The sequence below is a fragment of the Lacerta agilis genome, chromosome 15 (assembly GCF_009819535.1).
Source record: "Lacerta agilis isolate rLacAgi1 chromosome 15, rLacAgi1.pri, whole genome shotgun sequence".
Lineage (NCBI taxonomy): Eukaryota > Metazoa > Chordata > Lepidosauria > Squamata > Lacertidae > Lacerta > Lacerta agilis.
The window spans coordinates 39,090,152-39,114,439 of NC_046326.1; the positions used below are offsets into that span (position 1 = coordinate 39,090,152).

The following is a 24,288-nucleotide window of genomic DNA, read 5'->3' on the forward strand; positions in this document are numbered from 1 at the left end:
CAGGTATACCACTCTTTTTAACAGAGGACTGTTACTTTTCAAATCCATGGTTTGCTCAGCAATTGCCAACATCCATTCGTGGTCCATTCCCAGACACTTCGATTTGCCTTATCCTGCCTAGGATGGATCGCCTCCCTGCCACAGTCACACTGACTGCAGGCCTAGTTCGAATCACAGATTCATCGCAGTTGCTGATTCCAGGATTTTCAACTGTTCCTTGTGTCCTAACAAAAGGTTTGGAAATTGCCAGACTCTATTTGCTTACTTCCACGCCTACAGCTCCTGTAGACTCTTTGCCTCCTCAGGCAGCAATGGCGCTAATCAAGATTACAGAAGAACGCCCTCATCTCGTCTTAGAAATGGGTGGACGAAAGATCAAGTGTCTTCTTGATACAGGCGCAGATGTCACAGTGATCGCCAGAAAGGATTGGCCTGACCAGTGGGCAACGACTGTCACCCAGGAAGTCTTCGGAGTCGGAGGTTTCGAACCCGCCCACCAGAGCGTGCATCCGATTACCTTCCAGTCAGACTCAGGCTCCATGGTGCAGCTCCGTCCACTTGTTATGGATGTGCCTATCACCCTTTGGGGTAGAGACTTATTGTCTAAAGCAAGAACTGTTGTCCATACGCATTTTTGATGTGGGCCTTTGCATCAGCGCCAGTACATGCTCTTCCACTCACATGGAAGGAAGGACCCCCTGTATGGGTCGACCAATGGGCGCTGACGTCAGAAAAGCTCGCTGCAGCAGAGGCCCTAATCAAAGAGCTGCTACACCAGGATCGTGTGCAACCCTCTAATAGCCCTTGGAACACCCCAATCTTCGTCATCAAGAAGAAAAGTGGAAAATGGCGTTTGCTTCAAGACCTAAGAAAGATCAACGAGAGAATTGTTCCAATGGGTCCCCTTCAATGTGGACTTCCTAACCCTAACCTCATTCCTAGAAACCATCAGCTTGCAATCATCGACCTCAAAGATTGTTTCTTTACTATCCCACTGGCACCTGCAGATCAAGAAAAGTTCGCTTTCACTCTACCTGTGTTCAATAACACCAGACCAGCCTCCAGATACTCTTGGAAGGTACTCCCTCAAGGAATGGTGAATTCACCGACTCTCTGCCAGAACTTTGTGGATAAGGCATTACAGCCTTTCAGAGCACAATATCCAGCCTTAGAAGTTTGTCATTACATGGATGACATCTTGATTCATGGAGAAAAGGTCTCAGAGCATCATATTGAGCATCTTACGCGCATCCTGAATTCTTTTGGGCTTTGTATCGCCCCAGAAAAGGTACAGCGCACTGCTCCATTTCATTACTTGGGTCACAAACTGCTTCAAGATACAGCCCTGCCAGAGATGCCGAGCATAGTCATTCCAGAATCCTTTACCTTGACACAACTGCAGCATCTCTTGGGACAGATAAACTGGGCTCGAAAGTCTCTAGCAGTTCCAACATCTGAACTCTCACCATTGTTTTCTGCTCTTAAGGGACATACATCTCCTTCGGATGTTATTCCGTGCACCTCTGAGATGCGTCTTGCTTTACAAGGAGTAAACACAAAGTTGCACCAGATAGCTGTAGATCGTGTGCCAACAGCTAACTGCACTCTTTCATGTGCCATCTTCACTACACCAAGATTGCCTACAGCAGCTTTATATGTTCCGGATACTTCCTCAAAAGTGGCAATCGTGGAGTGGATTCATCTTTCACACACGCCTCAAAGGAATGTGTACCCCAGTATGGACGCTGTTGCTGATCTCCTTGTTAAGTGCAGAGGCCGTGCAATTCGCCTGAGTGGAAATGATCTGCTTTCCATCTACCTTCCTTTCTCTCAAGAACAAGTGCTAACTTTGATTCAGTTTTCAGATAGTTTCCAGATTGCTATTGCTGATTTTGTCGGTTCATTCTTGTATAATCCTCCTAAGGACAAAAGATTCACTTTGTTGCAACAAGTAAACTATCACCTCTCATCCATGTTGGTGCTTCAACCTATTCCCACTGCAAAAACTCTGTTCACAGATGGCTCCTCTTCCTATGGTGTCCTTGCATGGCAGGAGGATGGGCAATGGAAGACTGTGTTTACAGAGAAACAACTTTCAGCACAAAGATCGGAACTGGCAGCAGTGATTCTCGCTTTTCAGACTTTCGCTACAGAAGCATTCAACCTCGTTGTAGATTCTCAGTATGTATATAGACTGTTATCATCGCTTCCAGTTGCTTATCTGTCTCCGTCCATGGACGAAAATCTCTTTAATTTGTTCGCGCAGCTTCAAGAACTATTACAGAGACGTTCATTTCCCTTTTTTGCTGCACACTTGCGCTCTCATTCTAACCTCCCAGGATTCCTGGTGGAAGGAAATGCAGTAGCAGACGCTGCCCTCAGGACTCTAGCTTTCTCCTTGTTCGACAATCCTGTGACAAGCCATGAAACTTTCCACCAATCAGCAAAGGTTCTACACAAGACCTTCAACATTCCAATGTCACAAGCAAGGGACATTATTTCATGCTGCCCTTCGTGCTCCAAGTCTCCTATCTGCTTGCCATTTGATGCTGTAAATCCTCGAGGCACGGAGGCGAATCAGCTGTGGCAGATGGATGTGACACATGTCCCAGCCCTTGCTCCAATGTCTAAGTTGCATGTCACAGTGGACACCTTTTCAGGTTTCATTTGGGCTACAGCACTGAAGGGAGAAACTACGAGGCACGTCATACAGCACTGCATGAGAACCTTTTCAGTTATGGGAAAACCTCAAGCCATTAAAACAGATAATGGCCCGGCCTATGCTTCTCAGGCCTTTAATGACTTTTGTGTGCAATGGAATATTTCCCTATCCCACGGGATTCCGTTTAATTCGACAGGCCAAGCTCTCATTGAAAGGACACACCTCACTTTCAAAACTCTGCTCCATAAACAGACTGCAGGACGTCACCTTCCAGCCTCGGAGATCCCTTTGGCAGTTGCAAAGGTGCTGTTCACCTTAAATTTTCTTCTCTTTCCACATAACAAGCCTCATTCCCCAGTGGATCTCCACTTCAAAAAAGAGGAACAGCTTCCTCGACCTTTGGTCTCTTATCGCCTCTTGCCTGACATCGAATGGCGAGGACCAGTTCCACTCATCACTTGGGGTCGTGGTTACGCTGCAGTTGCCCTTGAAGAAAAGGCTGTTTGGGTGCCTGCCAGGTGTGTGCGCCCTTGGAGAGCTAAGGAACCAAGTTGAGAATATCCACCTCGTTGTTTGACTGCACCAGTTTCCAGTGTCAAATGCAGCAGCTCTTCAAAAGTGCTCAACAAATAGCACCAGTTGAGTTCTGGGCAGTTTGCCTTACCCTCCTACTGCCTAGGCCTTTTGTTTGCCCCTGGGCAGCCCTCTGCTTCCTGGCTGCCTGGATTTGTTCCAGTTACTCTCTTACCTGCATTCACTAGCAGATCACCTTGATTTGCTTGCTTAACCTCCTTTCTTCTACAGGTATCGTTGTTTCTTCAGAACTCGATGTTTCAGTACTTTCCTGAGCTCCATGAACTTTTCCTGAGTTCCAGGACTATTTCTTCTACATGGTCGTGTGTAGTCGGAGAAGAAGACGACCGGCAACTCATTCATCGTCTTCATCCTCCTCTCCAACACCATTTTGCAGTTCTAAACCTGTCTTGTACTTTATATTGTACTTGTAAAAATTGCATATTTACCTTTGTATGCTTCTTGAAATATCCGCCTCGCATGTTACATGTGTTTTCAATATAGCTTGGTAATTAATGATATGGGTGTTTATATATATGAAACTTTTCTGAAATGGTTTCCATTTAGAGCGTCACAATTTTGATGATATGGAAATGTTTATGTAAGGTCAAAGCATCGTCTTTGTGCAGTTCTAGTCATAGATATATTCATGCATATATGTTTTATTTCAATAATCCTAAATCTCCACGTTGTGCTTGCAAAAGTTGTAGTTCAAAATGTGGTAACACTTATATACCTTATTTGAAATATTTCCTTTGGTCAAAGAATTGGTCATTCTCGGATTTGTTCAAAGTATATATGTTAAGTCTGGTGACATCCTACCCTCTTGGTACCTCTTTTTTCTTTGAAAAATCCCCCTCTATATGCTACCTTTGGCAGTAAACCAGGTTCCCAGCTTTTCCCTTCACTCTGTTTCCTGCTGTTGATGGGAGACCCTTATGTAGCTGGTTTAAATCCCATCTTGTTTCGCTGGAAACCCTTGCGTAGATGGCTTAAATCCTTCCTCATGGTTGGGAGACCTTTACTTAGGTGGTTTAAATCCCAACTCACGGCTGGAAAGCCATTACATAGGTGGCTTAAATCCCCTCTCTGGAATCGGACCCTAGTTCCCCGTTACCTGTGGTCGCTGTGGTAAGTCCAGAATCTAAAGTTCCCTCGATTCTGTAGCCTCAGAGCCACAACCCTTTTCTGTGACCTTATCCATTTTTCTTCAGTTTTCCAAATAAAAATTAAAAAAAATGGGGGAGGGGTCTGGGTAGGCTATGTAGCCCCAGCTCTAGTTATACTTTAATTTTGGGTCCCGGATCGGGACCTCTCTTATGTTTGGGCAGTCGTTATCCGTTATTTTTAATTTTGGACCTGTATCAGGTCCTCTCTTGTGTTTGGGGAGTAATTTGTTGTTTTACGCTGCACGCGAAAGTATACATGCTTATGAGGTGATTTGTTGTGTTACACTACATATTGAAGTATTTATATATGCCTAAAAGGTTTACAGTGTATCGGATCGATCACTTTTTATGTTCGGCTAGTGGTTTGTTATTTTCATGACTTTATTGCTACATTATTGTACAAGTATTTCCTCTTATGAAGGGGGTGGATGTTGATGGTTTTGCTGGTGTTTATGTCACAGTTTTGATGTAGACTTTGATGTGGACGCTGTCAGCATTGTCGACGTTTGCCTTTTCATGTCAAGGTCTATATCGAAGCAAATGGTAATGTTTGTGTCAGATAAATGCTTATGATATCTCTAACCTTCTTTTTTTTATATAACTAAATCAAAATTAATTTAATTTAAAACAAAAAAAGAAAGATGATATGTCGGAATACGTTTCACGGATCCGCCATGGATTCATATTTATTTGGTTATTTTATGAGTTTTTCGAGGTCTACTTTTGGTATAACTGCGCGTAAAAGCGAAAGTGAAAGCATGAATGAATAGTGTGGTTCACTTACGAGATTAATCCGCCTTTATTTTATAGTTCCGGTCATGTTCAAAGTTGTTAATGAGCGTTAAACTTGCTTCCCGCCCTTTTGGAGGGCAGCAACAGTGATTTTATTGGTTAAGGCATTATTGATGATGTCACGTTTGTTCCCTAATAAAAGGCAGAGGCACCCCGCTTAGGCACGTTCTTCTTATGTTCTTTTAGTTGGGTTTTAGTTGAAGTCAAGTTTAGTTTAAGGGACTAGGAGCGGGCTGGATGGGTTGGATGGGTTTTTCTTTAGTTAGAGTTAGATCGCGGAAGATCATTCGGTTTTAGTTTTAGATAGGTTCTTTTAGGTTAGCCTAGGGTTAGGCCCGCGGAAGATATTTCGGTTTTAGTTTATTTAGTTAGCCTCGCGGAAGATTGGGCGCGCAGGGACTTTAAGCTTAGGAGAACTTAGCTTAGGGGACGAGCCTATGCGGGTTCTGCCGAAGCCACTAAAGATACAACCGGTGTCTGTCTTCCTTTGGGGTTAAAAGGGGGAGTAAAGTAAAAATTTTAATTTCTTTAAACTGGTCCGTCTATTCAGAGTCAGGGTATATATTTTATTTCACGAGGCAACCGTTCATTAAAGAAGGCAATTAGGAACTCACACTTCATCGGAGTCGTCAATTGGCTTACTCAACATCCTTCAGACTGTGAGACTTGGCCGGCGACCGTGCTCAAAAGCACGCGGAACGCTGGCCGCTTTCCCCGCAACTGGTACCTCGTGCATAACCAGTCCAAGGCCGTGCACGAGGAGCTCCAGCACCCAAACCCCGACAGTGGACAAGCTTAGCTGCCTTGTACCAGGTCAGACTTTAGGTCTATCTAGCTCGGTATTGTCTCCACTGACTGGCAGTGCCTCTACAAGGTTTCAAGAAGAGAAAGGGTCTCTTCCCACCATCGGAAATGTCAAGGATCAAACCTGGAACCTTCTGCATGTAAAGCATGTGCACTCTAACGCTGAATTAAGGTCCTTCCCCATGAGCTTCCTTGAAATACAGGTTTTCCCACTGCTACTAATCTTTCCTTCCTATGCACAAACCAAGGGGAACCTTGGAAATGTACATGCTGAGTGATAGTGAAGCCCCACAGGCCTAGCCAGTGCCCTGCTTGAACTGAGTGTGTATCCAAGATGAGGGATCAAGAGCAACGTGGTGCCCTTCAGATGTTGCTGGGCTACAAGTCCCATCAACTCCAGGCCAGCATGGCCAATGGTCAGGGAGGATGCCAGCTGCACTCCAGCAATATTGTGAGGCCAGATACTGGCTACTATTGCCTTGGACTATGACCTAAGAACCCTTTGCAATATTCCAAGTACTGCATGGCAGATGCACTGGGTTCTCCTTAAGAGAGAAGCCCATGTGGTAAAGTTTCCCAGAGTGCAGGAAGTTCAAAAGTCACGGCCCTGAGATCCAGTGCCTACACCATTCGAAAAAATAGAAGAGCCACGTTCCCTTTTACACCGGTCACAAAGATGGCCATTTCACTGCCATCTTGAACAGAGCAGAGGCAGAAACTTTCTGACATTGTCATCTAACATTTGGTACTACAGTCCTAACATTTTCACATTCTGATGTTCGGTGGGAGGGTGGAGAGGGGAGGTTGGCTGGCACCCAGTCTTAATGTTTTCAGATTATAATGTTCAACATCTGACAATGGCAGAGAGAGGGAGGGAAAGCAGGAGACACATCCCATTCCTATACGAAAACGACATGAGAAATAACTGCTTAAGATTTCACATGTCAAAAGAGCTTTGCTTCCACCTGAAATAGCAATGATTATGCTCCTTCACAATGCAGCTTGCCACCTAGTTGTCCCCCCCACCCCCGGCCTAGTGACTGCCAAGCAGCCGTAAAAGCCAGCTAGTGTGAGAAGTGAAACATCACCCCCCCCGGTCTTTTTATAAATAAAAATCTTTTCAAGTGGGAGCAGCATTAAACACTGCAGCTTTTAACATCCCCACCACCTTAAAATGGAGGGGTAACATCTGTGAGAATTAAGACTAAATAGTGCATGTATAAAGACTTGGGCGGTCACAAGAGCATACTTCAAAAGATCCAGGCTCCTCGGTGGAGTCACTAAAAGCTAAGATTTGAACATTCAAGTCTCTATTAGTCTTCTGGGGCTAAAATACGAAGGGGAGGCTGCTATCTTGGAACTATTGCAAGAGCAAGCTGCTGAAGCAGACATTAAAAAGGACCAGAGTCTCACAAATGAAAGCTAAATGTTTGCATTTAGGTCATAAGGGCCCTTTCACACATACCATGATATCTGTATCACTCTTGCATAAACAAGAGCTGAAGCTGTTCAGCGCAAACCCTGGTTCAGGAGGAACCATGTTAACCATGACTGGGTGATGCAACACTTCACTCTGCTTAAGGCAAACAAGAATAAATCCCATGGTAGAGGCAAGAGGCAAATGGAAGGTGTAGGAAGGACATGATTTTGCAGTCCACTCCTGATCTCTCAACTGAATTTAAGATGTACTTCGGGGGTGCTCTTGGCTGCCTTTTCCCATACCTATAATTACATATTTTAATTTTTTATTCTGAACCACCTTGGAGTATACTTGTAAGAAGGGTGGTAAGAAGGGAGGCAACTTAAATAAGTAAATATGACTCTGCCCCATCAATGAAGATACATGAGCCAATCATTTCGACTCCTTCCACCCAGATTTTGTTGAGATACAGCTCCTATCATTCCTGACTATTGACCATAGTGTCTGGGGTTGATGGGAGATGGAATCCAACATCTGGAGAGCACCAAGTTGGCTACCCATGGACTAAAGAGTTCCAGGTTCAAATTCTCAGTCGTAAAACTCACTGGGTGATCTTGGACTACAGTATTTGGGAATTTGAACCCGGATTCTACAGCATGGGTAACCAATGTGGTGCTCTTCAAATGTGGTTAGTTTCCATCTTACATTAGGCACAGCCTGCATGGCCAGAGGGATAATGGGTTTTTTAGTTCAGGAACAAAAGGAGGGCACCATGTTGGTTGTCCTTACTAGACAATCACTCCAGCCACTACCCCACATTGGTGCTTTCTCTTTGTGATACACAATACAGCTTGGATTTGGCTCTTTCCCCTTTGCGTCCTTAATCCCTGTGACAAAGAAAATAGGGGAGGCTTATATAACATTGCAACCAGGAAAACACTTTCTAGTGTTGTCAAACTACGGCACACGGCCTCTCTGAGATCTTGAAGTTCTACGGCTTTGACAAATCATGTAGCACATTCACCCCGGGCCCCATCTACTCATCACAGTTGTGCAGGCTTTGAGGGACTGCGAGCAAGTGACTTGATTAAAATCTAATGCAACGAAAACTCTCCTCTGAAGAGAAAATCCAATCCATTTCCAGTGAAGCAGAAGTGAAGAAAAAATCAAACAGCTTCCCTTGAGGTACAACGCGGCTGCATACGCTCAGTGCCACTGCGTCTAAGGTGAAGTGGTAAGTGTCAGTCATCCTTACAATTCCCCAAGGTGATAGCTTCACTTTTAAAGCCTTCGACATACTTTGACAGTAAAGTAAAAACTTAAAGGTCAGCGCTACTTGCTAAGGACAAGCTAAACACAAGAAAATCACTTTGGAATATTCCCCCCTCCCACCTCCTTCTTGGATCAGAAAAGTAAACTACCGAAGGTATAAAGGAAAAAGTTTGTCTCTTTGTCAGAAGGTTTCACTTTAGGGTATATTTAGGCGACACCTTTTCTGAAACCTGTGCCAAGGTATGGAGATTAAATGTCACTTCGGTAGTGGTTTGCCAACCCCAAGCCCTTAATCTGAACTTCAGTGTTACGGGTTTTACTGCCATCTGGCAAAGGCACTTTATAAGGCTGTATAAAACTACAGGTAGCCTCCAGCACCCTTAACTGGCAATTTCCTTTAAAATATTTCAGCACTGTAACTTAGAATGATGCTGTGGCATTAGTGCACGATTCCCATTTTGAGAGGGCGGCATTTCACAGGAATTATAATGACCAAATATTTATATAAGGTCATGAAAGATGTTATTTTACTAGACCTATATCCTGCTTTTCCTCCAGAAACCCTAAGGCAGCACACATGGGTTTCCCATCCACCGCTCTAAATTCATTTTATTCCCCACAACAACCCTGTGAAGTAGGTTAGGCTGAGAGACAGCGACTGGCCCCAAGTCACCCAGTCAACTTAATGGCTGGAATGTCAGTCAGTCAGTCGGTTTATTGCGTTTTAGCAAACAGCCAATATGCACTTAATTTCAGAGTGCATAATTTCTAGTGCAGATGGGGCTATGACAAGAGAGGTCTTTTCTCTCTGCTAGCTGCAATAGGGCAGACACCGGTACATAGGTATTCCTGAAGGGTAATCGAAAGTCGTCCTCTGTCAGTGAGAAGCATTAGCCACCTCGATTTAATTGATTCCTCATCAGGGCAGTGAAGAAGCTAGGGTCGTGAACTTGAAAAAATATTTCGCCTCATTAACACAATCCTGAAGCACTGATATGTGTAACTGAATTGATGTACACCATCATGGTTCACAAATTATGCTGTTAGATACCTTCCTAAAGTTAACATTCGAACCACAGTGGCCTTTACTTCAAGATAGAGATACAAATACGTATGAAAGTGTAAGCCACATCACAGCCATATTTTTATCAATTGAAAGGAAGCCAAGAATATCTAAGTTTACACACACACACACACACACACACAAACATAAAAAACCCTCGCCTGTTTATTTCTACACCCAGTGCTTCATACGCAACGTTCCTACTGAAAGTGGCTCTTACTGAATTATGGTCTCTTAAGAGTCATCTAGGAAAGGTGGAAGTGAAGAAATCCTCTTTGGGAACACTAGCCTGAGGTCTGCACTTCAGAGCTGCCCATTATCAACATTTCACGGAGACTTTCCTTATTTTTAGGTCCCAGAGGAAATAGTAGTAAATTACAAGTCAGGCTCACCAAGCCATACTTGGCTCCAAAAAACACATTTTCCTACCTCAACATTGAAGTCCCAGAGGTGGGCAGAGGAAATCTGGTCACAGCCAAAGAAGTCATTTTTTGGCTCAGAAATGCATTTTCCTGCTTCTCCAAAGCCCTACCCATTGAGAGTACCAGAGCTTTGTGCCGGACTCTTAACAGCGCTCTCTTTATTTTTGCTGTAACAGCCAGCTTCTGAAGATTACAGCGATTATTTTTCATTCTCATAATATACAAGCAAGTGCAAAGGCTCCGCTTTTCAAAACACCCTGCTTTTCTTTCATTAAGGACTAATATAGCAACTCTCAAACTCTGCAGCAGAAAATCTCCCTATATCTGGAGTGCGGGGGACAGAGATTGGTTGATTCTCCTCAAATATAACCAAGAGAAGAATGCAAAAGGTGTCACCATTATGAAAATCAATTCATTAAAACAACATTGAAATTAAACAACTGACAATTTTTTAAATAATCAAAATGAATAATAAGATCTGTCACACATTCAAGTCCTGTGATTCTGCACAAGTCTTAATAGGATTATTGGTGGGATGTGTAAATATGAGATTCAAGAGTATGTTCTAATTATCTCCCAATCACAAAGTTAAAATGATAAAGGCACATAAAGAGGCTCCCAATACAGTCATTTAAGAGAGGGCTCCATGGTTTATACCGGGAATTTCATACCCTGAAACTCGCTTACAGATGGTACCTAACACCACAGAAACTAGTGCTGATACGCCCAGGAGCCTCGCCAAAATAATGGAGAGGCTTCACCTCCACAGGCACATACCTCCACATGTGGTGGAAATGTCCCCAAATCCAACTCTTCTGGAACATCAGTCATACAAGAAATATACAAAATAACTAAGCAAGTATTAGAAGTCACCCCAGAACTGGCCCTATTGAACATCATCCGAGATAATATTGCCCAGTCACATTATAAAGAGCTCATAACCCACCTACTCTCAGCAGCCAGAAGAATCATAGCCAGACACTGGAGATACCTGTCAGGAGTAATCATGGACCAATGGTATCAAATAGTATGGGAAACAGTCTTACTAGAAAAACTAACCAATAAATTGAAACCGACACGGGGACAAATAGAAAACGCCTTCACCCCAGTATGGTTCCCCTTTATCACATACATAGCCCAACAAGACAACAGCATACGAATCAATCTGGCTAACTAACCTGATCCAAAAACCCACCCCCATACACTCTCACACACAAACAAATCTCACTACAGCCAACCAAAGACAACCAATCACACCCTAGGCCACCCTCAACCTTTCTCACCACCCAGGAAATACAACAAGCAAATAGTAAGAGAACCCATACAAAACCCCACACATACACTAAGTAAAAGAATAGAAGCATTACCACCCCACCACCCCTTCCCTTCTTTTCTTCCCAAACTAATATTGCATGCAACGCTAAAGTCTTGCAACAAATGAAACTGATCTGTAGAAAACACAACTTGAAAAAAGAGACAACGCACACATTTTTGTAAACTAAGAAATCTTTAATAATAATAATAATAATAATAATAATAATAATAATAAACAAAGGACCACAGACCAGCTCTTCTGCGTGCCAGTGTGTTTTTCTATTACAAGTCCCTCTTCTTTGGAAGTACTTAATCTTCCCTGTTGCTCGCCCTCAGCCCCAGTCTCAGGAAAGACTTCAATTACTTCAGTTGCAAGTGGCAGGAATTCAATAGAGCATTGCTTTCACTCTAGACACAAGAAAAGGCTGCTTGCTTACACTGCTATGTTGACATGGCCCCAAAGACAGCTGGCAGATGAATGCTCAAAACACCTTTGCAGCCAAGGGCCAAGCTGACCAGGGACGAAACTCAGCACAGAATGCTGGAGGGAGTGGGGAATAAATGCGGTGCTCCTCAATAACACCTACTGGATGAAGCTAAAAGAGGTCTAGATGGTTTTCTTCTTCTTCTGGGGACAAACCACCATACTGTGGAACCTTAAGAACTTAATTCATTCTGGAGGTCCGTTCTTAACCTGAAACTGTTCTTAACCTGAGGTACCACTTTAGCTAATGGGGCCTCCTGCTGCTGCCACACCACCACCACGCAATTTCTGTTCTCATCCTGAAGCCAAGTTCTTAACCTGAGGTACTATTTCTGGGTTAGCGGAGTCTGTAACCTGAAGCGTCTGTAACCTGAAGTGTCTGTAACCCGAGGTACCACTGTAATGGCTTTTGTGAATTGACTTGCTGATGTAAGGCTATCATCGCATGTCCCTCCCAGCACTCAGATCACAAACGGGGTCAACCTGACCCAAACTGCAATACTTTCTCCTGGAGATGTCTCAAGGTGTCCTGAGATTTCTCACTGTAAATACATATTGCGATTCTTTTTTTTTTTTAATTAATTCATTTTTAGGTAAACAGAACCACACAAGCAACAAAGAACACACAACATATTGGTCAGTACAACCTCCTACAAGAATAAAAGTTAATGCCCCAAATGTCTGTATTGGCTCAGTTCAATAAATCATTTCACAAGCTCAAATGAGTGTGTGTTGGTGATCTTCCATTGTCTTCTGTTTCCACTTAGTCATATATTATCATTCTTAATACAATTCAGGTTTTGTGCAAACTTTGGTCAAAACTGAGCAATGTTTCCAAACGATGTGGCTTTTTTTTTTTTTTTTTGCTACACCCTGCTTAGCAATACCTAACTTTACACAATTTAGGGGAAACAGCAATATTTCTAGCATCTATAACCACCCTGGTAATAGCTCTTGCCGCCTAACTTAAGATACTTAATTTATTTAGCAAGATTTGTAAATGACTTAACTTTGATTAAATGCTCTTAGTGGTTTACAAATAACAAAATATACATTACAATTGTCAATAAACAGCAACATTAAAAACAAGTTGATAAACCCCTAAAATGAACAGAATCAAGATAAAAGTATACACTCTAAGGTAAAATTACAGATTAAAATACATGTCTGGATAGGGCCAATAGGGTAGCAATGAAATTCCTCTGAATGGTTATGACTTCAGGCCATTGTGGTGTAGTGGTTAAGAATCTTGGACGAGGACCTGGGAGACCAGGGTTGAAATCCCTACTCAGTCATTAAACTTATTTAGTGAGCCTGGGCGAGCCATCTTGTCGCTTAACCTACCTCACAAGGTTGTTGTGAACATAAAATGGAAAGTGGGAAGAACCTGAGCTTAGAGAAAAGTGGGAAATAAATGCAGCAGCAGCAGCAATAATAATAATGTGGTACCTCGGGTTAAGAACTTAATTCGTTCTGGAGGTCCGTTCTTAACCTGAAACTGTTCTTAACCTGAGGCACCACTTTAGCTAATGGGGCCTCCCGCTGCCACCGCTGCGCGATTTCTGTTCTCATCCTGAGGCAAAGTTCTTAACCCGAGGTACTATTTCTGGGTTAGCAGAGTCTGTAACCTGAAGCGTCTGTAACCTGAAGTGTCTGTAACCTGAGGTACCACTGTACTAGCAACTAGGCAAGCATGTCTCTGGGCCCAATAATAGCAAACAGCTAGGCAAGCATGTCACCTTAATAATAATAATAATAATAATAATAATAATAATAATAATAATAATGTATTATTTCTACCCCGCCCATTTGGCTGCATTTCCCCAGCCACTCTGGGCGGCTTCCAACAGAAGGTTAAAAATACATTAAAACACCAGTCATTCAAAACTTCCCTAAACAGGGCTGCCTTCAGATGTCTTCTAAATGTCATATAGTTGTTTATTTCTTTGACATCTGGTGGGAGGGTGTTCCTAAAGGTTTTCTTTTCTTAGTATTTGTCAGAAAGCTGAGCAAGAAGCCTCCTGAATCTGAGTGTGGAACTTATTATAGCAAAGAAAGGGACAGGGGTGTGCAACATCAACCACCATGAAAAGCAAGCGATAAATAGGAAGCCTCTGTAATGAATGGTCTAGAGCTACAATTCCCATCACCCTTGACCTTTGGCCTCACTGGCTGGGGCTGATGGTAGAGGAGTCCAACAATATATGGATGCCACAATTGCCCTCACCCTTGTGCCAGGCCTTTTTTGGGGGGGCAGGTCTTCAAGCAACAAGCACTTTGCTGACAGCAGAGCTCAAACAGCAGGACACATTCAGATGAAGGTCAACCAAGACTCTAAACCAAATGAGTACAAAACTTTTCAAGGCTCTTTGGTTTATATGTGCCAAAAACACCATCTTTTGGAAAGAGGCCAAGTGTGCAGTTATACACGATGGGTAATAAAAATACTGAAACTGGACATGAGGCCACTTACCCATATTTTCCGGTGTATAAGACGACTGGGCGTATAAGACAACCCCCAACTTTTCCAGTTAAAATATAGAGTTTGAGATATACTCGACCACAGATTCTTCACCCAGCGTATAAGACGACCCCCGACTTTTGAGAAGATTTTCCTGGATTAAAAAGTAGTCTTATACGCCAGAATATACAGTACGTGATTTTGACAGTGTCAAATTTCCTACCTGAAGGTCCTTCACGTTTGGAAATGGAATTCCTATGGTTACAACAGCACGGGCATTGTCATCAGAGAAATCCAAGCCTTCACTGACTTTGCCTCTGCAGACAGCAATAAGAAGCGCCCCATCTTAAATGAAAATAATAAAGAACTTAAGTTATGGTTCATATTATTCATAATTTTGGCTAAGCGATGGAAAATGAGCAAGGTCCCAGACAAAGAGGATTGACAACTTAAGACATTAGAATATGCAGAACTTGCAGGTTTAACACATAGAGTAAGAAAGCAGTAAGAACATATATTTAATGAAGAGTGGAAAACATTTATTGAACATATGGAAATAATTGTACACGACTGAAAATGCTGGCAGCATTAAGTTAAATTCAACAGTGCAAATAAATAAATAAATAAATAAACAAACAAACAAACAAACAAACAAACAAACAAATAAATAAATAAATAAATAAATTTTATGCCCTGCCCATCTGGCTGGGTTTCCCCAGCCACTCTAGGTGGCTAATTAATGTTTGAATGGTGTAAAAATGGAAAACTGACTTGTATAGTTATAGTAAAATATACAGGAATGGAAGATATGTAAAATGAACCATGGAAATAAAAGTAGGGAAGTCATTGGATATCAATGAATTTCAAAATGTTTATTTTGCATTGTGAAAAACTGAAAATATATGAAAAGGCATAATTTAGGTTAAGTGACTTGTACTTGGAAAGACCACTTCCTGCTGTTCCCCTGTACACCTGGTGAAGTTGTCTCTTGCCAGTGAAAGCAAGTGCTGCAATATGGACACCATCAGCCTTCTTCCTCATTATCCATTTATTTGTCAGAATTCTTACCCACTTTTAACCATAAGGCCCCAGGTTGTGGTGGGCTAAGGCAATGTAAAAATATAGTATTTAAATAAATTAAAGTAATTGGATGGGTCCTACAACCCTATATCTCTCAGGTGTCAAAGGCCAGGGTAAAAACCGGTTCTCCAGCATATAACAAAAGCCAGGCAGCCAACCGTAGTTCACTGAGTTTGGCTCAGCAAGCTGACCCTGGGCATCACTGCCTTTGTGCACAGGCAAGGATTGATAGCACCCTATATATGTTAAGTCTTTGGGCTACTGTAGAACTCTCTCTCGCTACAACTTTTGGAGTTTATACCTATGCAAGGATTTAGTGAGAATCCATCAACCTCAGAGTATTTCCAATACTTTTCTTGGCCAATTCATGCATTTTTTCATCATTTACATGAAATGTGCACAATGTCATGAATGATTTTTCAACAAATAATATTATTCTATATTGTTGTTGTTGCTGCAGTTTCTTTTCAAATTTCTAATATACCCCCGATGAAGAGTGCTCCAGTTCAAAGTTCTTTGTGACCTGGTACATTTCATGAAAAAAGAGCTTTTGAACCTACTAACTGGCTTTTTGTCATTTCCTGTGGTAACACTGGCCCAACCTTTCAGCTCCTCTTCTCTCCCAATACACAGCAACCAAGGCAGGCCTACACCTAGCAAAGAACACAAGGCTGCTGCTGAAAACAGAAGCCATGGGTCTAGTTTCTGCCACCTGCCATTTGGCTTGCAGCACAACTTACCTGTGTCCCTTGACCTTACTACATTATGAAATTACCCCCAGCAGAGTCAGGCAATGTAATCTAGATAGGACAAAGAAATCCGCTCCACTTAACCGTGGGGTGGGGTTGCAGTGGACCGCACAACTGCCCACTCTCCCCCGGGCAGGGGGGACGTTGTCCCGTCATCAGCAGCCGGCCAATCAGCTGGCTGTGGGGGCGTGGCCAGGACCCTTTTAAACAGGGGTGCATCTTGACATGCAAACCCGCAACATTGTGAGGTCAGGAGACAGAGTAAGTTGTAGGAGATGTTTTTGAGGTGGTGGAACTTGACACAGGGCTGGCAGCTTTAGCAGCAGCTGGTCGTACATCCTACGGTCTTGATCCAGCATCAGCAGACAAGTTTTCAAGCTTCTACATTTTTTACTTGGGCCACTTACCTTTTCCTTCTTTAAATTTTATGGCATCGTAGTATACTTGCAGCAGCTCGTCAAAGTCAGCTTTGTTGCCTCCTTTAGGTTCCACGATGACTGTCTTAATCAGTTCAAGCTTTTTCCATAAGCCAGTGTGCAGCCAGCGATCTTTCAGTTTATCTAACATCTGAACAGATGACCCCAGAAATGAAAGCATAAGAACTATGCCTACCAATTCTCCTGCTTCTTTCAAAATCAAAATGATATATGCACATGGGTAAAATATGATGTACGCAGAAAAGAACTATAAATTCATTTCATGTACATTTCTTTCTGTCTCTCTTTCTTGCAAACTTGTTTAAGCAGCCCACTGAAAGAAAATGAAACTTTAATAGAAAGTAAGTATAGACACACAGTCATATGGCACAATTATCATTGCAAAGAGATACAGAAGATACGGGGGGGGGGGATCAATCATTTAATTTTTTTTAGGCAAGACTGCACAAATTTGTAATGTTGACATATATTTTAATATGTATTTTATTTTATATTTATATTTTTCACTGCTTATTTTATTTATATTTGGAAAAAGCGGTCAATAGATTATTAATTTCTGACTATGTATTTCAGTGTATATCCTATATTTATAATAATTTCAAAGTATATTTCATACTTTACGTAAAGCACTTAAGAGGTTTTTATGATAAAGTGGGATACACATTCTGTCAAATAAACAAAACGAATTGAAAATATATTCCCATTTTTAAACACCCTGCAAAGGGACTTCTGATGTTCTTGCTGTACAGCTCCTGGGTTGTTCCAGGTCTGGCCTGAGATGGTGAGACAACCTGGATATTTATTCAGAAAATGTTCCACGAAGGGGGGGGGGCAGGTATCCAATTTTATCCTTAAAACAATCCCATCAGGTACATTAGGCCGAAAGATAGGAGAGTTCCCTGACTTCCCCATATCCTAGCTCAGTATTATTTCCCCACAGCACTTATAACAGGTGGGACTTCTGGAAGTTGTAGTCCAAAACACCTGGAAGGAACCAGGCTGGCAAAGGCTGGTCTCCACTGACTGGCAGTGAGATTCAGACAGGGATCTCTCCTCCTTGTTGCCAAGGATGGAACCTGGAGCCTTTTGTATATAAAGCATGTGCTGTCCAGTACAGTGGTACCTCGGGTTACATACGCTTCAGGTTACATACTCCACTAACCCAGAAATAACGCTTCAGGTTAAGTAAGAACTTTGCTTCAGGATAAGAAGAGAAATCGTGCTCTGGTGGCGCAGCGGGAGGTCCCATTAGCTAAAGTGATACTTCAACAGTTTCAGGTTAAGAACGGACCTCTGGAACGAATTAAGTACTTAACCTGAGGTACCACTGTATGTGGGACAGCACAGCATCCATGAAGAAGACCTGTGTTTTATTTGTTCTATTATCTATTCCTGCTTGGGCCCATCAAAATATTTAAACTGTACAAACAGTAAATGCAATTGTCTTCTGCCCCTACTGGGTGGTGGTTATTTTGCATGCACAGCAGTATACTCATCCACACACACAAATCTGTTGAATTACAATAGCTATTATGCTCACTCTATTCATTCTTGAGCTGTGCCTGACTTATTGCCCTGTAGTTTCACTCACTTCTTCTAAGAGTTTTGCCTCAAGCAGTGCAAAACTGCTCCCTGTGGAACCTGCAGGAATTCCCAGAGCAGACACCCGCAGCATCCCTTATCTCTCAACCTTATTTCCTATCCAGCAACCTAAGGCTGAACTCTCAAGAACCCTTTAAGTGCCCAAGTTCATTTGGACCAGCCCAGTTTAGCAAATTTAAGCAGTGCCCACAGCTATCCATGAACACATGTTCCTTTTAATGCTTATTAAAGAAGAAGTCATAAGACAGGAGTGCCTGGCGTGCTCTGGTCCATGGGGTCACGAAGAGTCGGACATGGCTAAACAACTAAACAACAACAACAAAGGGGTCGTATGCCTTGCACTCTGAAGTGGCAAGTGGAATGAAAGGGGGAAGGATGTGTGTAAAACATTTGTATTCAAAATGAAGATGTCCAAAGGGGGCAAGATAAAAACAGTAATATTGATTTTTAAAAACTTGAACACAGAAGTAACAGAGAACTAGTAACCAGCCCGTTTGCTCCCTTTACCCCCCTCCCTGCTCTTTTCTAGAGTGTACCGGCTTGCCTTCACAAGCCCCAGATGAAGTCAATCACTCCCATCAGGCCAACAGGTGTCACTGTGGGGCCCACATTTTTATCCTGCACCAATATGGTAACTCCCGTATTGTGGCACTCATTGCGGCTGCTGGTGGCACCAGCTGCATTTATCTGGGAGGCAGTAGCAGTGGGCTGTTTCCCAGCAACCCTTCTCTCTCTCTCTCTCTCAAAGCAATACATTCAAATTGTATTGGCTTCTTATTTAAATTGCTTAACCTGGTTTGAAATTGTATGCCTATATCAGGCATGTCCAACAGGTAGATCGTGATCTACCGGTAGATCACTGGACATCTGTGGTAGATCACTGGCTCCCCCGAAGAAGCTCAACAACTTTGGCTCCCCTAAGAAAAGCTCGATTTTTTTTGCCCTGCACCACCCAAAAACAGGGATTTCCTTCTCCCTAAAAAAAGCTCAACAACAAATTTGACCTGAATGCCTAAAAAACGGGGCTTTCCTCCTCCCTGAAAAAGCTTAACAACTTTGACCTGAACCCCCCAAAAAGGGGCAGATCACTGCCAGTTTTTAACTCTGTAAGTAGATCACAGTCTCTTAGGAGTTGGCCACCCCTGGCCTATATCATTGTAACCCTGGGATCTTATGGGGAAGGGCAAGTAAGGAATCTTATAATAAATAAATAAAACAAATCTAACACAAGACCACACAGGGTATGAAACAGATAGATATCAACTTATTCAAAGTGGAGTGGTAATTAAAATTCATACCCAACAGACACGTTTTAAACTAAGGCATTTAGCAGAGTGCTATAGTGTGGGATCCAACACAAAAAAGGTCCTGCCCCTCGTGTTCACCAACTATATCTCAGGTGGTGGGACATGAAGCAGTTGATCTCTAAGAGCCAAGTGTTGCCCCCTGAGCTCCTTGTTAGGTGTAGAGCAGGCATGGCCAAACTTGGCCCTCCAGCTGTTTTGGGACTACAATTCCCATCATCCCAGACCACTGGTCCTGTTAGCTAGGGATGATGGGAGTTGTAGTCCCAAAACAGCTGGAGGGCCAAGTTTGGCCATGCCTGGTGTAGAGGATACTAAGGCTGCCATGCTCTGTACATTCGCCTCTTGACCACAGAGGGACTCAACTCTGAGTAGACTTGCATTGCACTGGGCTGTGAATTAGTTAAGCAGATTGCTTGAATTAACTCAGGTTTGTATAAAAAGTAAGTAATACTCAGAGGAAACCCATTGAGTAGTCTGTCCATTATTTAACAGAAGTGTATTCCAAGGGGCTGGTGCCACAACACTAAAAGCCTGATTCATTGTGTGAATTGGACCAGGAGGAGAGAGTATCTGCAGGAGGCCCTTTCATCTGGAGAACATATTGATAATGTTGCTTAACTGTTGCTGAATCTTCATGCCCCACAATTCCTGGTAGCAGGAAGTTTCGTGTGAAAAACGTTTGGTATCTCCTGTCCCTTTCATTCTATTTTTTTAAACTTGGGGGTGGGTGGGCTTAGAGGGCAGCTGGGCATTGCTTCAAAGTGTAATACTGGGGAGACCTCAGCCCCCACTCCCGCCATCTTCATATGCCCAGCAGCACTTTATACATTTATGCAAATCTGTGACACGAGCCTGTGCCCTGAGCTCTTTAAGTACACCTGGCCATTTGCCACAGTTTTATTTTGAACCAACAAGATGTGCACTTTTGCATATACAGAGAACACAATGCGACAATTGAAAGGATGCTACATAGGGCCTTACACTCTTGCTATGACAGAGAGTGCTACTGAAATGCCGCTAATAAATAAAACTAAATAAAATATATTGCTCTCATGCCTCGCAGGAACTCCTACCTTAAGAGAAGAGTTAGCCAGAAGAAACAATAGCACTTTGGTGCTGAGAAAAGCAGAGAGTGAGTTGTGCTTAAGAATAGAAGCCATAGAAAGAAGCCATTAACGTTCACAGATAGTCACTTTTCCACCCAGGGGAATAATAGTTTTCACAGTGTGAGGCAGTATAAATATATATATATATGTTTTATTAAACTGTTTGGAAATGGATTCTTTGCTCAGAAAAGATTGCTGGGCAGGCTCGGGAGGAGGCGGGGTGTAGGGAAGAGTTTGCCTACATTCAACAGATGCTAATGAGTTTTTGAGAGAAGTGTTTCTATAATTTGAAGGAAGTGGTACACCCTATTACTTTGGGTCAGTTCACATTTTCATCTCCAACTTGTGCAATTGAGCAACACATATGTATGCTACACTCACAAGTGATGGTATCTCTGTGGGCTAGTGAAAACGTAAACCCCAAAGACCAAGAAATGTTGTTGTAGGGTCACACTTTGGGAGCGGTTCAGATATAATGCTAACCCATGGTCAAGAATTCCCTACCTCAGAGCACACCAAGGCAGTAAACATTCACCTGAACTGGGAGCTGCTTTAGTTTAAACTATAGTTTACTGAAACAAACAAGGATCAGAAACCACAGTTTGATCTTGGACATTTCAGTAAACCATAGTTTAAACTAAACACTGTTTTTCTGCGTTTGGAATGTATAAAAACCCATGGTTAAACAAGGAAGCAAATATTTTCAAACTCCCTCCTGGAGGAGCAGAGGGGATGTGGAGATGCTTGAACCCAAGCAGGCTCATTCACTTAGTGCTAAACTACAGCTCACTCATATCTGAACCAGAATTGTATCTCCCCATGGCTAAGACGAACCAGGATTCCCTTTTTAATACAGAAACATTTCCTAACTAATGTCAATCCTTGTTTTCAAAACTCTCGCAGTTGAAACCTGTCCCAAAATTTCCATAAACTAAGAAGTTTCTCTGCAGAAGAGGAGGGGCTGTGTTTTTCCATATAATGTTACATGTGAACTGACCTTTTTAAAAAAAAGCATTGGCATGTCAGTTAACTTCTTGAGCCACTTGTAATTTTTTTTCTTTGCAGCGAGACGGTTCCCTTTTATATTTTTAGCAATTTTGTCAGTCAATCTCTGCCCTGCCCTGAAGAGCTGTTGCCTCGTATTCTTCATCAGCATGTCCTGGTTTTTCAGATGGCATTTCTCCCTCTCACCAGACCTCAAGCAAAACAAGGCCAGGCTGTATAATATATGTTTTGCCCTAGGGCCTGTTTAGCATAATTTCCAGCTTCTTAAAAAGAAAATAAGCCGAAAACTGAGAAGTTTCAGCACTTGTACAGCTGCTGATCTTGCTTCCTTGGGGCATCATTTACTTCTACACCTTTTGGCATTCTGAACAGAAGTAGAACAACCACAGTTAGGAGAAGGATTTACATTGGTCATTTTGCAAGTTAAACGTATCAATACTGGTACTTTCACAGATGTCTTCCAATTTATTACCTATTTATCTAATAAATTTATACACAATATATAGAAATCACTAAGTACTTTGTAAAAAAAAAGTAAAATCACAAAGCTAAATATACAAAAACAAGCAAAATGCATGCAGCATACAGCGAAAAACTACAATCAAAATTCTGAAACAACTTACTGAGCAGTGAAATTAAAAAATTAAAAACCGAGAAATTAGTATCTAGAACACATCTATGGAGGCCTGTTGTACAGGGATGTTCTAAAGGATTGGAGCCACTGCAGAAAAAACATGCTTCCACATTGTCACTTTTTGTAATTAAAACACAAACACACACACACACACACACACACACACACACACATTTCTGTAAGAAAATTAAGTATGTGGTGAATTCTTTCTTATTGAAATTAGTAGGGCTCATGAGTGTTTAACTTTGGCAGGATCGTGTCCATTACTTTATATAGCGCTATCGATATAATAGGCAATATGATAGAATATGCAAAGAATATGCAAAGAAGCAAGACTGGCCTGGGTTTATCGTTTGTTTTTAGGGTTTTGTTTTTTCTACTGCCTAAGTTTTATTAAGATTTTGCCCATCCCATCCATTTTTGCCTTTATATATCCTGAAATGTATATTTTTAGCTCCTGCTACTTTTGTGATTGCGGTTTGCATTAAACTATGTTAAGTTGTTGCAACCTGTACTTGGACCTTAGGGCAAAGAGCAGGTAATAATTAACAACATACACATTCAGTTGCTAATACTATCAGTATGCCAGTTTCTCATAGTGGTGTTCCTGTATCTGTTGCTTCTGGTCAGCCAGAAGGCTTTTGACAGTGTCTGCTGGTATGTAGAGGACATCACTTAGCCCAGAGATGTCTCTGCATGTCTTACCCATGATCCAAAGGTACATAGCTGGTGAAGGCAAACTTCAAATGTAGACAGCCCAGGTGGTTACTTAGTCTGCATTCATGGACTGCCTGGCCCTGCAAGCAAATGGAGGCCATCCCTTGCTAAATTGAGGTGTGCTCAAAGTCCCAGTGCTACCAATTGCTAAAAGTACATTATATAAAAATGCAACCTGAGGCTGATGAGAGCTGGAGTTCAACAGCATTCGGAGAGCACCACAATGGCTACCGCTGGTGAAGACAATATTGAGCTAGATGGATCCAGTGATCTGACTCGCTATAAGGCAGCTGTCCTAAAGCTGAAAAACAGATAGCTAGGGCAGACACAGGCACACCCAACAGCCATTCTGTATCCAGACAACAATTAAATCATGAAGGTTGAAGCTACTCTAGCATAATTTAGCAAAAGTGAAGCAAGACGACAGTAGAACAGCTATTAAACTTCTCCCGAATAGCAATAATAAGAGAATCACAGTATCGGCACCATCTTCAGTGCAAAAAGTCAGAGGCACTCAAGGGACTAACATTGATCTAAAAGCTCCCCACAATGTGCACACACATACACATCCCGTCCGTCATCCAGAGCTCTTCATGTCGTTGCTACCAGAATTTTCTTTTTGAATAAGCACTGCTTCAAAATTAAAGTGTGTCTCCAGTGGGCTGGAAATGCGTTTGAAGGGTCAAACAGAAGTTCTACACACAGTCAGCATAAAACTTCAGGAACGGAATAAAAGAGACACAAACCAGTGAAATGGTAAGTAGGCTTAGGAGGACCTGTGTTTGGGTGGACAATGTGGGGAAGGTCAAAGGAGACCAGAGGGGGCAACCGCTGTCATGAAACGTTTGAGGCAGGAAGCACTTTCCAGCTTCACAATCACGCAAAGTGGCACCACCTCTCTATTTATTTATTTATTTTATGTTGCCAAACTTGCTAAGATGCCCAATAGTAAATACACTCTGAGCATTGTAAAATAGGAGAAAAATATTAAAAGGGGGGAGACCACAAAAATCTAAGAACAATTTTTTATATTATTAATAATAATTTAAATTTATCTACTGCCCTTCATCTGAGGATCACAGAGTGGTTTATGGTATAATATAAAAGCAGATTTAACCATGAAAAATGGAACTAAAATTGTAACAAGTAGTAATGACAGCTTTAAAAGGCAGTAGAATTTAAAAGCTTGGAAAAGGGGGGGGGGCTGCTTGGCAC

At 42.2% G+C, this 24,288-nt stretch overlaps 1 protein-coding gene across 3 annotated transcripts in view; it reads right to left on the reverse strand.

The window, feature by feature from the left end:
• Window positions 1–24,288, reverse strand: part of BRIP1 (BRCA1 interacting protein C-terminal helicase 1) — a 144,014-nt gene that overhangs the window by 47,484 nt on the left and 72,242 nt on the right. For all 3 annotated transcript variants that reach the window (XM_033172174.1, XM_033172173.1, XM_033172172.1), the window contains exons 15-16: window positions 16,673–16,832; window positions 14,660–14,781 (exon numbers count right to left, since the gene is read on the reverse strand). In XM_033172174.1, coding sequence (XP_033028065.1) covers window positions 14,660–14,781; window positions 16,673–16,832 — 282 coding nt within the window. The remainder of the gene's footprint in view (window positions 1–14,659; window positions 14,782–16,672; window positions 16,833–24,288) is intronic.